Genomic DNA, 15,501 nt, shown 5'->3' with positions numbered 1-15,501 from the left:
AAGCATCATGAGCTACAGCCCAAAAGCTACAGCTGATAGAAATATTGATTAGACAGAAGATCTACGGCCCCATCAGGCTTCTATTAGAATAGGCAGAAGACAGGAACCTAAACCACAGCCCACAGTACATCTCCAAGGATCTCCAGCTTATGAAATGGCACCTGAGCTCCTGGGCAGCCTTACACAGCCTTTGAGCCATACAGTAACTCTGGATCCGTACAGACAACCTCTCTGCTATGATCATCAACGACACAGCGGCTTTGCCGCTCAGGAGAGCTTAGCTGACAGGGAAATTTCAAAGACCAAGAAGTGACTAACCCCCGCCCATCTTTCCTAAAATACCCCCAGCACTGCCCATCAGGCTCAAGGCGGCAAGAGAGTCTGCGCCATGCCAGATAGCTCCAGTGAACATTCACAGCCTCACACTCGCAGCCTTACTCAGCATTTCCACAGCTCCGGGCTGCAAGACGATGGAGTAGGATGGTAGGGCTGCGATGAGGGGGGTCTGCAGGGGTAGCAGGCCATCAGGATCGGAGGGCAGCATTTCAGGAGAGGTGGCTGCATCGGGGTAGGCGTGAGTGACGGCAGCATTATCCTGCTAACGTAGCCTTAGACATCAAGTGGCACAGTGCCCTTCTCTCCGTCATGCCGTGTAAGATTATAGCCGTTAGGGCAACAGAGCATTCAGAGCATTACCGTCCATCTCCGAGCACAATGACAAGGCGCCTCAACTACGGAACGAAAAAACAAAAGGCTAATTCTTCTTTCATTTTCCACTGGCAAAAGAAATTGTTTGGTTCCTGTGACGTACAGGTTTTTTCCCCCCTTCACGTGTCTCTGTAAAGTAACCTCAGTAATTGAGTGTAAAGCCGGTTCCCATAACGCAGACGCGTCCATTAAGGACCATAAAAAACCAGACGTAATTTCATCAGCGGTAACCCATCGCATTCATCGGGAACATCTCTCTTTTTCTCCCCCCCCCCATTAGCCTGGCCAATTAGCTCGTTGTGAAAGGAAGATGCTGCACTCTGTATGCTTCTGGGCGGTCCCACCGGATCGCTAAGGCCCACCAAAGAGCAGCACCTTCAGCTGGTTCCGAAAGCGGCCCGTCAAACACGCCTTTGGGGGATCTCCACCTTTGGGGAAATGGAGATGTCAGGCGATGAGGGATTGAGGTCCCTGCTACTAGGTGACCCGGAACGATACTGGAGACATCCCGCCTGATCGATAAAATGAGCCCATGAATCGTATACACGTCAAACCAACTACATTCTGCACGCCAATCACCATCTGCATGAACCCATTGTCTGTAAGTGTTACAGAGTATGGATGTGGTGACCCTGTTTTTGTGATGCGATGGCAGAGTGTCCAACAATGAGGTCGTTTATGGCCGTGGTGACGTGGGAATGTGCGACATTACCAATGCTTACACATTCTTTCCACCCAAGCGCTTAAACTCAAATGGACACCAAACCGTCGTCTCTCTCTGGGTTGGGATGAATCGGACTTACATTATAAAAATGAGATTTGAGGCACGGGGCACATTATTGAGGCTAGATGCGAATGTCGGGGCGTTACGTAAAAGGGGAGGAGAACGTCCCAGGTGAAGCCAGCTCATGCAGCAGGACATACAGGTTTTGCACGGATCTCCAGGCCCTCGTAGGGGTAAATCGAGCCTCCGTTTTAGACAAGTCGAGAGCTGACGCATCCATCTGCTTCACGAAACATTATCCTGCTAACTGAGCAAAAGTGCTTTTATTCAAAGTAGCTCTTGCGCTGCACCATCATGCAGAAATGCATGCGAGAAGCTCATCGGCGGATGGGAAACCTTTAAAACGAGTGTGGACGTGTCATAAAGTGCCAGTGTGATACATCCAGTGCTTGGATGCAGCTCGTGAAGGTACTGAAATATTCAGAGCCCTTCTGTGTGTTTATTACAAAGTGACAAATCCATGATTTCAAGGGACGAGGTTGACCCCACACTTCCAGTAAAACTATTTCCTGTTCACATTGCCCCACTTCCTGTGAAACACATTCCACTTATGATAAAGTTTCTATACCCTGACTGAGTAAGGTATTAGGTTTGTATAACTAGCACATCATCTGAGTCCCTATTGCTTTGATTGTGTTCTCAGCTCATGCTTCGTGTTTGAGGATGGGCAGCCCATCCTCCGCACCGGCCAATCAGACGGGACTTACCTATTTGCAGCAATACTGGCGTGACCAAGGCAGTCTCCATGGCGTAGCAGAACTCCCGGCCGAACATGACGGCCCCGTGCATGACCCATTTGCGGAGGGGGATGCGGTCTATGGACCCCTCGCTCACCGACTCGTCCTGGCTCTCCTGCTCCGGGCCACCGGCCGGCTTCTTCACAGGGACCACCTCCAGGCCCTGCACTTGCATAGTATCCGATTCGGCATTCTGGGGAGCCATCGCCACCCGCATGCGAGCAGCGTGATGAAGTAAAAGGCAAAAAAAAAGAACCAGAGATCTGAAGAAGGGTGCAGGCGACTCCAACGGCGCCACCTGTTGTCGCTCTCCGTTCCGAGTATTCAGGAACTCTCCAGAAACCCTTCAGTGCACAAATATATTCCGTACGGTGTTTGGGAGGTGGTGACGGGCGTGCAGAGCAGACTCGGGTATTTGGTATGGGTGTGTACTCAGATATGGCTCAGACATGGGTCGGGTTTTTACTGTCTACTACAAGCAGCAAAAATCCATATCAAATTCCATTCAGTTAATACAAGTTTCATGATTTCTATAGAGGCGGTGCTGAAGAGGGGGTCCGGGCGTTTCACAGGAGGGGGGGCGGCGCAGGTGGGAGCTCCTCTGAAAATCCCCATCGAGTGGCTGATTAATCTGTGGGGTCCGGGCAGCCCGGGAAGGGATGGGGGGGGGGGGGGGGGGGGGGACAGAGACAGAGAGGGAGAGAGAGAGAACGAGACAGAGAGAGAGAGAGAGAGGAAGACAGAGAGAGACACATCATGAGCAGGCTGCATACTGGCTTCACATTCAGAGGCAATTCAAGGATTTTTTTTTTAAGGAGGGAGGCATAAGCAAGGACATAAGGTTGGTGCCTACCTATGAATTATTAGCCAATGATTTATTTTGAATCAGTGAGTGACAGGGGAGGGGGCCAATCAGGTTTCAGCTGCAGCTAGTGGTTCTGTGGCCCCACCCCTATTCGCATTTCAAGCTCAGGACACAACAGGCTAACCTTTGGGAGGCGGGTCCCTTGAGTGCTGAGAGGGAAACTTATGGAAAACTACAGCGACGCAGTCAGTTCTGAGCCTGACACTCAGTGGGCAGGTTCTAAGAAGTACTAATCCTCTATTCTTAGTTTAAAGCCATTAAAGGTATTGTTAACACAATAAGTCTCTGTGCCACACTAGTCTCAGAGAAAGCAGCTCTCCAACCAAACACAAAACTTCAAATAAACAATAAATAAATCAAGAATTTCTTCACTGTGTCTCCAGCAGGGTTAAAATTTAACGTGAGGAAAAAAACCAAACGCTTCCATTGACTACTCTCGGAAAAGTAAGTCGCCACCAACAAGAAAATTATGTAAAGGGTTTTAAATTTCCTTTGAAATAAGAGGCATTAACGTGTTTCAGCAGATTACGCCGATTAGCAGTAAAGTGCCGTTAAACAGTGTTCCACAACAAGAGTTTTATGGAGTGATTTTTGTGACAGAATTCCAGGGTTGCGTAATTGAGTTTTGGTTTTGTACACCCGTGCAGCAAAATTTGTGTTTACAAAAAAAAGTTTTGCACACTCGGGTTTTCAAAGTCACCGATTTGCAACTTCACATTTGGGGCTGCAGGGCCTGTGAACGATCCCCTATGACCTCGACCCCAAAAGAAACCGTGATGTTTAAAAACACTTGACAAATTAAGACTGGCACTGGAACGGCATTCGGTATACAAACAGGGAAGGAAACCCTGTATTTAATTTGGTCTTGATCACACTGTTTTAATAAAAGTTGGTGACATCCCACATGGCTTTGTCTAAAAATTAAACATATGGCCCGCTTCATGTTTGGTTTATAATATTTCCTATATAGTGTTTGCAATCTTAATAATAAACTAACAATTTCAAAACAAAATTCCCTGCCCATGCTGTACTAAAACTGTGAACCCAAGCAGACAGCCATACCCATGTCTAGGCATCCAGTTCATTTTGATAGTCTGGAGAATCCAACCAATAATAACTGAAACAAAAGTCAAATGATTTTTGACTAGCTGTTATGGCGCAGAGATCCTGCCCATTGGCTGCTCCCTGTCTGGCAGTTACGGGTTTACAAAACTTTGAGTGTGTGACAAAGCTGCCAGAAATCCCAGCATTCCGAGCGCACGCATATTGAGTTTGTGCACTTGAAATCCCGATTCGTAGCTGCATATTGAGTTTGTGCACTTGAAATCCTGAATCGTAGTTGTAACATGGCTTCTAAAAATATGTGCAAATGTGAAGTTGCAAATCTGTGACTTTGAAAACTCAGAGCCCAAGACTTTCTAAACACAATCTTTTCTGCACAGGTGTACAACACTAAATCACAAGTACGCAGATCTATTTTACACAACCACAGAATTCTGTCAAAATAATCACTCTAGAGAGTTTCCCACAAGAATATCTAATGAAAAGTAGGCAATTGGCAATTAGCATCCATTTCCTGTTATACAATATGACCAATTATTTGTGTCATGAAATTTATCATGCCCTACCTTGACACATCCAGAATGTCCACAGAACAATAAACATTTATCTCAAGATATGGGATTTTTTTTTTTTTTTTTTTTTTTACATTTTTTAAAGTATAGTTTGTTGAGGGCAGGGGGAGGCAAACCCCCCCCCCCCCTCCACACACACACACACACACACACACACACACACACACACACTTATCCCAGTGCTAGTTTTCAACATAAGGCCTTGGACAAACATTGTCTCACACACACACACACACACACACACACACACACACTAAAACAGCTGCCTAACCTGTTGGGGGGAGGGGGGGGGGCTTTAAGAGCGATCGTTTATCTGTTTGTTAGGAAAATACCTCATGTCTCCTCATGACCCAAGTACCCATGCAGAAATCTAGTGGGATCGCCAGGAGAAACGATTCTGATGGCCATCGGTAAGAGTGTTGCTAATACACACAAACAGAAAAAGCACGATGCTAACACCGCATTAGCATTGAAAGGCCAAGGATGCTTCATAAATTATTTAAATAGCGTAGCAAGAACTCAATATGAAAAGCTTTTATTTTCATTGCGCTATTGCTGCAGTCTCGCAATACAGCTGTTCTGGTTGCCGGTGTGAATTTGGCCTCAGATGAAACCTTTACTTTCAAATGGTAAAATGAAAATAAATATATTTATTGGAAGACTTGTTGTAATTCAAGGCATTGACCTGGCTGGTAGAGATTTACCCTCATCTTTGCTGTCAGAGAATTCAATTTTGCACATTTATAAAAGACGTGATACGCATGCTAGGTAAATTTTGAATAATTCAAATAAAATTGGTGACCCTCCTTGAGCGACACCTGTGGCATATTATTATAACACCCTGTAAGGCAGACCACATGGAATTGTGAAATTTCCCGCAATCAGAGTGGATAGGTCTTCCTTAGCTCATGGGAGTTTTATTTACGCAAAAATGTTCTGAGGACAGGAGAAACAATGATTGGTTCAGAGAGATAACAAATCAGATTGTACTGGAGCTTGGTCCAAGCAACTAGAGGAGGCAAGACCAACCAATCAGATGTCTTGGTTCCACTTCCTCTAGTTGCTTGTACCCACCACCTCTACAATCTAATCAATTCTTTCTCTGAACCAATAATTTTTCCTTCTATCCTCAGAACATTTTTGTATATGTAAAACTCCCACAAGCTCTAATTTATGACTGCTAGAACATTGTCTTCTTATAGCACATCTAAGCAGACCAAGTCCACCAGATTAAACAATATTTTTTACCCTCTGACAGCAGATACCAGGACCAGTTGAGAGAAGCCGCATTTTGTCCCCGCACAGCTATTAATCAAAGTCACACGGCAAATGCACTACGTAGACGAGATTCAGAGTCCCTATTGGATACGGGTCACAAGTGCGACACTCCCCGTGAGACAGAGCATCAGTCGTTTAATCATTCAAGACCCAGAAGAGATGAAAATCTAATCTGGCACCGATAAGAGCGGTTCTAATTCACCCAAGAGCCAGAGGGAGAAGACTGGTTACCGCAAATGCGATGTAGACGGCACATTCCCGTAAGGGTCAGGGTTTCAGGCAACACCCCGGAGCCATGATGGGGCGCTCCGGCAACCAAAGGGTGGTGGGGGAGGGCGGGGGGGTTACAGAAGGGCGTGTGAAGAGTCTGGAGTGCTGTGGCGGTGTGCTTAAATAAATAAAAACCTTCAGTGATACTGAGATCAGCTGACAGCCGGCAGACAGTCCGAACTGCAGAGCTGGGTATGGAAGCCATCTGGGATTATCAAACGGGGGAGGCGGGAGGAGGGGGGGAGACTAGGTTGGTTCGAGTTCAAGGTTAAAGACATAAATGGATAACCAATCCTCACCTTCCTCCTTCCCAGGGTGGCTGGGGTCCTTCTGTTTATTTACATACTTTCGAGACAAAACGATTGGTGTAAGCGCAGCTTGGGAAAAATCGGCAAACTCCATTACCTTGGGGTTATCGCAGAGATCGTTGCTTGGAAATCACACCTCTGCTTCCTTTCGCGTCGTGAGCTCTCTCAGACACGGAGGCAGCTCTTCCCGCCGTGTGGGCAAAGTGGCACAAGACCCCGCCAGCCTGGCTGACCTACATACGCGGTACGGATTACACTCGGCGGAGTAGCCGTGCCGGCTGACGGGAGCGCGGCTATCGTGTCCAAGCGGGACGGGGAGCGACACCCCCACACCACAGCACTGCCGAAGGATCTTTAGGATGCTGTCATTCACTGTCATTCAATGGAAGTAAGATGTTCCATCTGACCAGTACATGGAGTTCTTGATCAGGCTCAAAGCCTGACGCACAGAGAGGAATCACATGTGTTGGATAGTGAATTATGCACAGTACATGACTTAATTTAGGGACAACACCTGCAGCTTTGTCAGCAACCAGAAGGCATTTCAATAATCTGTATAACTATTTGCAAGCATAACTGCCAAATTGCATCAGCGCAAAACTGGGCCGGGGTGTTTGTGCATGAAATCTTAGCATCTTAGGATTTTGAAGGACACATCAGACTTAAAAACAAGCGCACGGGTGGGACAGCCAGGCCGCGCTGGACAGGGGGACACATGCGGGCAGGTCCTCACACAATGAACCCAGGCCCAATTACTGTAAATAGCTTAGTCACCCTCCAAATCCACAAGCTGGATCTGTTCCAGCATAGGGTTGCCGTTGACAACAGGCACTTCCTGATCTGTGGTTACTACCGTGTGTGTGTTGGGGGGGGGGGGGGGGTTGGTTAAACATGCCCAGTTACAGCAAAGAAAAAAAAACAAAAAAAACCTCGCAGCCAATGTGAAGAGGACACAATGAATCCGTTGTACATGAGGTCTGCGCACTGCGTCCCCCCCCCCCCGTCCTACTGCACCTTATCGGAATGCGAAACTAGGAAATTTTTTACCCACGTTACCAAAAATCACCAAGCAACAAAAACTGCCTCCAAATATTAACTACAACTACGACAGGTCACTGAGCCGCTCATCATTGTTCCCCCCCAGGCCGACTTACAGCCCCATTATAAAAGGCTCCACTTTATATTTAGCAGCCATCGGAGGCGCTAGTTACGCAACGCGGCTGTCCGCGCCCTCCTCAGCCGCGCTCCGCCGTAACCCTACTCCTCGGACTGTTCCAGACGTGCCAGGAGGCGGCTCGGGTTTGGGGTGGGGGCGAGGAGGTGCGAGGGCTGGCATTTCACACGGAACAATAGGTCAATTTGCCCCGGGAACAGGAGAACGGCTCACGGCCCTGGCACGGCACGGTTTGCATCAGGTGCCCCGTTTACTGCCACTGACATGACTGGCATCACATGACCCATTCCGGCCGAGGTCAGACAAAGTTGCCGATACTGGCTGGGGCCCATTTTAGACTTATAGAATTACACACACCCCTCTCAGAGAGCATAAGAGAGGGACTCAGCTTGGCAGTAGGGGGGCGACAGCGTGCGCCTTGGTACCAGGTCACGAAACCCACGATGTCATTAATCATTTCATAAGTGGTACAAACAATTTTAAGCACGCCTGCCAGCGAGGGACCTCTCAGCAGCCAATGACAGAAGTCGGTCTCAGCTTAACAATGCTAAAATGTCCTTAACACGCACAAACCCCAGGTACTGAACACCATGTCGCTGTTCTTAACCCATTTCACTGCAGCTATACTTGCATTATACAGTGACGTCTAATCTCATTTACAAATTGCAAACATGCGCCTTTGGTTTAGTGGTTTCTTGGGGGTGGGGGTCACCTGGTCGAGGGGCTGCTTTAGAAATCCCCCCCCCCCACTGCAGGTGAGAGGTAGGGGGTCGGGTCTAGCCAGCCTGGACAGTTTCCCCAGCACATAGTGACAGACAGACACTGTGTGAAGCGTGAAGCTGGATGCCAGGGCTGAAGGTTATTTATAGGGCTGATAGAGCTTTGTGCCCGGGGGGGGCGGGGGGGTCACTCTGAGCAGGATCATCACAGACCTGTCAGGCTGACATGGCTCACCCCTGTCACGATTGTTACCGTAAGAATGAAACATAAAGCCTTTGAGTTAACCCAACTGACGTGCTTCCTGCCAAAGGGGGGAAGTACCATAATGCGCGGTGCCCCCCCCCCCACCAAAACCGTAGGCTGAATGAAGAGCAATTTTCTGAATCTCACTCAGTCCACCAGATAAGTTTCAGTAGACTTTAGACTTAATGAGTTGTGGAAATATAACAAAAGTTCTTTGTTGTGCGATGACTTTTGGTTTGAGGGTGACATGGATGTACCCATGGTGTCACTTATCCCCCATCATGTGACATTTAATGACATACAAAGAGCACCCCACAGTGGCTAGGACCAGCTGGAGAGTCACAGCAGTACAAATGCCACGACACGTTCATTTGGCATTACTGGGTCGGCTTCCCGAAATTCACTCCGGAGAAGGAGACAGAAATTTTAATATTACTAACATTAAGATTTATACTGAATAAGCTACCTAAAAAAAAAAAAAAAAGGAAACTAAAAATATTTTGCAGGGCTGGACTCAACATGGATAGAATTTCCTGGAAATTCCACTTGTTCTCTAGAAAGTTCCGATCCAGCGAGGTGTCTGATGATGCGGCGTGACACCACGCGGTTCAACTATGCTGCTTCTGAGTGACGATGTGGCCTGAAATGACATCCCTGGTTTGCAAGGACCTGAGTGCAGACGGGAAACGCAAAGGGTGACACTGCGCATCAGCCATGCATGAGCTGATGGCATCTGTCGGCGATTTCGTTACAACCCAAATATGCCGATTTCTCTAATGCCAGGTTTATTTGTTTATCTCCGCCTGCACTATCATCAACAGAGATAATGATCGATTACAAAACCAGCCAGATGTTGTCCCAGGAGGGGTCGGTATCACGGCAACGGGACAGAGCTAGTAAATAACGTTATAAGCAAGGTACACCGACAGAGGCAAACGGCCACACCTCAGACCGCACACGGATTTGTTGGCCAGGTTTTCGGACTCCCTGTCCTCTCCTGCCTCGTTGGTGAGCTTCTGAGTGTTCAGCTCTGACACCAGTACTGCCACTGACCGTGAGGTATGTGGGAGAGGCAGAACCAGCTCAAAACCAACAAAGGTGAGGAACTGAATCACCAAATCAAATCCAAAAGTATAGCCAAGAAATTCAAAACCGGAACGCCAAACCAGACGAGTAGGACGCCAAGGGAGAGAAGGGAAGTCAACAGCAGGGGGCGCTGGCAGAACCCATCCAAAGGTGGTGTCACAGCTGCACGCCTAAAGCAGGCAGCTTATGGACTGGATTCAGGGCATTTCCGTCCACCAAGCTTATGTTCTTACTGCCGTTTGATCCCGCCACAAAAGTCCAACATGCTGGCATGTCATGCATCTGCACGCTTTTGGTAAGATGGATTTACTTCAACAGTGCTGGTACCCATGACATTTCTCAGGTAAGAGAGTCACAGCGGGCTGTGCTGAGTAAAGGGGGCTGAGGGTCCGTGCGTAACAGTGAAGACGCCTAAATGAGTGACTCAGGCGTCCGATCGGAGCCGTCGCTGAGCTGAGGGACCTGCCTGCACATTTAGACACAATGAGAGCTTTTTACCGCAAAAGGCTCATGGTGATGTCACAGGGGGCTCAGGAAGTAGCAACTGCTGGTGGAAAAGCTCCAAATCCCACCTCTGCTGTGTGCGCAAAGTCTGCATGTTCTCCCCTCATCCAGGGGCTTCAGTTCCATCCTGCACTCCAAAGACTTGTAGTTCAGCTAACTGGCATCTCCAATTTGCCCATGGATTATAACTGCGTGTGTGCCCTGTGATGGACTGGCATCCTGTCCAGGTTGCACCCCAGCCTTGTGCCCAGTGCTGCCTGGGATAGGCTCCACGCTCCACCCCCCCCCCCAGACCTACATAGTGAAAACAATGGGAATACAATATGAACTGGTTACCGTTAGCAACTAACTAACCAATCCCGCTGATGTGCTATTCTGGAGAAAAATACTTGGTCTTAGTTTGGAGCCAAGTCAAAGAGGGAAAACTGGGGCAGGGGGGAAAAAATAGAATTTTGTCCGATAAATCAAACACCCACAAATTCGTGCATGCAAAGACCGGCACGCAAGCACGCACACCCTAACTGCTGAGACCAAAACCAAAAATCCAGGAAACCTGGTCAGCACACAAGTTGCCTGCGAATGACTTGCGGTTTAAAGGCTCTATTTCAGTTTTGGCTTGTACGGAGAGAGAGGTTCTCAAATGGAAAAACCCCAGTGGTGGAGGGGGGGGGGGGCTCCCCCGCCTCCTGTAGCTCCGCCTTCACCATGTGCCACCAGCTCTGGCCCAGTCTGCAGAGACACACTACAGCTCCATGAAGATTCTGCACTGGGAATGTCAACCTTCATTTCCTAGTGTGACTCGCACCCGCGTCCGTCCGGTGGAGAACAAGTCATCACCCAACGATAGACTCTGCGGGCAGCACGGTCGCCTCACATCTCCAGGATTGGGGGGGGTCCATTCCTGCCCCCTGCTCTGTGTGTGGAGTTTGCTTGTTCTCTGCCTCGTATGCGCTTCCTCCCACAGCCCAAAAACATACAGCCAAGCTAACTGGCATCTCTAACATTCCCATAATGTGTCATCCCAAACCCACCCTCCCCCCCCCGCCCCCAAACCCTGCTCAAAATAAGCACTTGCAAGACAGATGGATGAGAGAACAGGCAAACCAAGGTGGAGACAGCAGCAGCAAAGTCAGACTGTTAACAGTTGGTATTACTTTGAAAAGCTGCAGAAATAAGAGCTGCCCAGTCATCAAGGAGGTCCTTATGGGGGCGCCACTGAGCTCCTACTGCAGAAACACCTGCGTGGCCCTGTCCAGCCTAAAGCCAGAGAGCGACTGAGCCCAGTGTCCCTCTCCGGGTGCGGGATGTGGAGACCCAATGCCAGGGGATCTTCAATGGGCGCTGAAAGGGCTCCCTCTTCAAATGGGCTATTATTAGCACTGCATTGGGGGGGTGGGGGCAGCACTTTAAATATCAAACAGAACAGGGAAGGGGGGGGGGTTGCAAAGCTTAGGGGGGGGGGGAACAAATGATTCTGCATATTTGCAGACACGTTGCAAAGACACGAGATGTCAAGTGAAACACATTTCCATGGATCGGGGCCCGGCGGTGTCGCCGAGATGGACCCTGTGCCAACAGGTAATCACCGCAGTCTCATGGTGGCCTGGAGCATGGGATGGGGGTTAATAGGGCAGAATTAGCATTCCTCAGTAATGGGCTCCTCTGTTACGAAACAGAGGTGCGCTGTAATTAAGGGACGCGTCTCTGAACAGGTGAGACTCGCCGGCTCTGTAATCGTACGGACTTTATTCAGCAAATTTGGCAGGCGGAACATGGCAGGGATGAATGGCGCTTATTAGCGTGTCTGGCGATTTTATCGGAAAGGGTTACGCAGGGGACAGCTTAGGGTCCACTGCGGGGCTTTTACCGAGACTACCCCAGGGCAGTCTGCGTCCGGACATACGGATGCGCGGCCTTTCCACCATCAGTCCGACTCAACCATCCCGTCACCTGCGGCCCTCGAGAGAGACGTCTCGAACAATTCACAGCTGCCCCTGACATCTGCGATCGAGCCGCCAGGGCTCACATGGGCCTCACGTGCCCTGCAACGCTCCTTATGCAAGTCGACAATCAGCTGATGCGGCGTTAGCATCCAGCAGCCGCAGGCGCTAATGGGAAGTGATGGTTTCGTTTCCAGTGTGACAGCAGAAACAGATCCAGACCGAGCTGGGACCGTGTTTCTGCCATGTCAGCAAGGTGGGGGGGGGGGGGGGGGGGGAAAGAATAAATAATCACATGCTTAGAAAAGCTAAACTGTTTGTTCAGAAAATACACAAGCAGAAATTAGCGGGATTAGCGAAAGTCGCTAGTAGGCAGGGAGTAAACATGTGACTGGGTGACCAGAAACTCTCGGCATGAGGTGTGAGCCTGCATGATGTCAGCGGCTACATACTGTAAATTTAGGGATGATTTCGGATTTTTTTTAAATGGATGCATGCTTGTCATGGATGGGATCCACTGCAGCATCATCACAAGGTGAGCAAAATGTATCAACTGACAAAAGTTATCATGGGACACCCCCCCGGGAAATTTACCGTGGGGGACCCCAAAGTCCAGGGTCACCCCAAAGTCCAGGGTCACCCCAATACAATCCCGACAGGAAGCCATGACAAGCTAAAAGCTACAGATAAGGCGAGAGCTATCAGTAAAATGCACAGGTTTGATAGTTTTATTTATATTAAAATTTTTCAGTTAATCATACATCTTCTTGGACAACTTGGACATATCATCAGTGTTTTGTGCTGGAGTCATTGTGTGCATCGTGTTACAACAGAGACCATCTTCCTGAAACACCCAGTGATGTTTCAAGTTATAAAATACCTTTACACAGCATAAACATTTCTTGTAACCATTTTATCATTTCAAGGCTGTGTGGGCATCTAGGGGGAATTCTAACTTATAAAGTGCTTGTTCTGGATCGCTCTAAACTGATTTGAGTTTCAACCAGCTTGATTCAACCATACACTGGGGGAAAAAAATATGTCCACTGCAGATTCTCTGACTAAAAACAAGCGTAGTTTAACAACTCACCAAAGGGCCGCGAATGCTTCATAAATATCTGCTGACTTCATTCAGCAGCAGATTAGAAAGCTGCTGTACGCCTAGTTCCACTTCAACAGGGCAGCACCCTTGGCACCTGTAAAGGTCAAACGAAGACAGTTTAAGCAAACAGCTTTACCCCGTGTAACACCTCAAGTATTTGCAATGCTGCGCAAGCCCCTTCACCCACACAAACACACTCACTCTCTCTCTCTCTCTCTCTCTCTCTCACACACACAGGTTTGTAATTATATATTTGTGGGGACCCTCCATTCATTTCCATGGGGAAAACTCTAATCCCAACATGACGACCTTAACCCAAGTGACCAAACAAAATACGTTTTTTGACTGCATTCGCAGATCTTTGTGGGGACCTGAAAATGGTTGACAACGTCAAAATAACAGGCTTTTAATCACGTTGTGGGGACCAAATGTTCCCCACAATGTAATATAAACATAATCGCACACGCACACACACACACACACACACACACACCAGAAAAAGTGATAGAAAATAAAAATAATATAAAATAATAAAAAACAACAGAAAGGGCAACTGAATAACTTCCTTCTTTCAAAAAGTAAACGAAACGGTTAAAAACCAATCTCGATACTAAGTTTAATCGCGTTTATGCCGGCGATGTTAGTGAACATGTCAACGACGCTGATGAAATAGGGCATTTCCCCGCAGTGCAGCTGTAAGCAGGATCCGGACCGCTCCGCCGAACCTGGCGCATCTCCTCGAAGCTATTCATAATTATTACCAGTAGGATAAATAATAATAGTAGGCATCATTTATTACTATTAATAAACACGTCACCTCCAAGAATCAAAATGAGTGTTTCATTTTGTTTTCATTCATTATCAAACCTGTAAAAGTATGTCGTCATATCAATTAATGAATTAGATCGGGAATCAGAAGCAATATTATCTGTATTAGGCAGGATGTCACGCGTGCATTTTAAATGCATCCATCGCTACAATGCAGATGCCGACGCAGCGCAGCCACCATCCCCTACATGCAGTTACATAATTCCCAGTGAGGAGGCCCGTATCATCATCATCAAGCGATGCCCGCTTGCTTTATGTCCCATAAACTTTCATTCACGGGAATAACTAAATGATCCACACATGCGACACAAAATAAGGTCCAGCGTTACAAACGCGTAAAATTAAGGGACTCGGACCAGCAGTTACACTAGCAAGTGTCATTTGAAACAGCGCTGTCCGGGTCGGTTTTACATAAGCAGGAGTGCAGGACCCAACATTAAGGTTATAGTCCCGTAATTTAACCTTCCGAGGCTGCGACCACAAACGATCAACAAGAACCCCCTGTCTAAGCTTGGGTTGATTCCCCCCAGGTTTACAAACAAGAAGGTGCGAAACGAACACTGAACTGCAGCTGCTGCGTTTGTATTATTTAATATACAAAAAATGTCGGATTTATTTATTTATTTATTTATTTTTTAAAAAGCACTTAAGACAGCTTTACTTTAAGCAGTTAACGTATATGATATTTGCCGGGTATTATAAAGGTACATATGGAGTAGATGCACACATGATCCGTTGTGTTATACAGACTGATCAGCGCCATTCTCAGGACAACCGTGCCAAGTTGTTTTTCTATATATATATTTTTTTTATTAACACAAGACGCCGGCTGAAGCAGCACCGCGGGGAATCGGATCGCGAGGTGCCCGCGTGCCCTTTATAATTCTGCTTGTTTTCAGTGTATTTCATCGTGGAAATGCTTATTTTGCAGCCCCCTTTCCTTGCGCGTACACGAGCACACAGCAATGCACAGTCCCCTTAGCGAGTCGTGCACCTGTAATTTGAGAGCATCGCTCGGTGCCTCGCGTTCCCGTATAAAGATTATAGCCTCCAACTTCCAAGGACTGTTGCGCCGATTAATTCCAAAATGCAATGTGGCACGTTTGTCGGCATTCGCCAGTTTACGGGGATATTCGGATGATGCATTGAAAATGTGGGATTTCAAGCTTTCTTACAGATATAATGTTATACTAAGCTCTAAGTGCCATAGACAACCATACGTGCAATATATGATCTGTGAGCCATCAGCTAATACCGAGATAGAAGGTAGTAAAATATACTACTGCATATTTGCAGCGATGAAATATTAAAGTCCCGACA

The 15,501-nt window shown here is 47.8% G+C and overlaps 1 protein-coding gene across 1 annotated transcript in view; it reads right to left on the bottom strand.

Moving 5' to 3' along the window:
- The window catches only part of slc45a4a (solute carrier family 45 member 4a), a 41,608-nt gene that overhangs the window by 21,860 nt on the left and 4,247 nt on the right, over positions 1 to 15,501 (bottom strand). The window contains exons 3-4 of the mRNA XM_023811954.2: positions 13,342 to 13,447; positions 2,200 to 2,860 (exon numbers count right to left, since the gene is read on the bottom strand). Coding sequence (XP_023667722.1) covers positions 2,200 to 2,446 — 247 coding nt within the window. The 5' untranslated portion in view covers positions 2,447 to 2,860; positions 13,342 to 13,447. The remainder of the gene's footprint in view (positions 1 to 2,199; positions 2,861 to 13,341; positions 13,448 to 15,501) is intronic.

The sequence above is a fragment of the Paramormyrops kingsleyae genome, chromosome 23, assembly GCF_048594095.1.
Source record: "Paramormyrops kingsleyae isolate MSU_618 chromosome 23, PKINGS_0.4, whole genome shotgun sequence".
In the NCBI taxonomy this organism is placed as follows: Eukaryota; Metazoa; Chordata; class Actinopteri; order Osteoglossiformes; family Mormyridae; genus Paramormyrops; species Paramormyrops kingsleyae.
The sequence above is the reverse complement of the archived record's forward strand: the minus strand, read 5'-3'. Positions and strand labels throughout refer to the sequence as shown.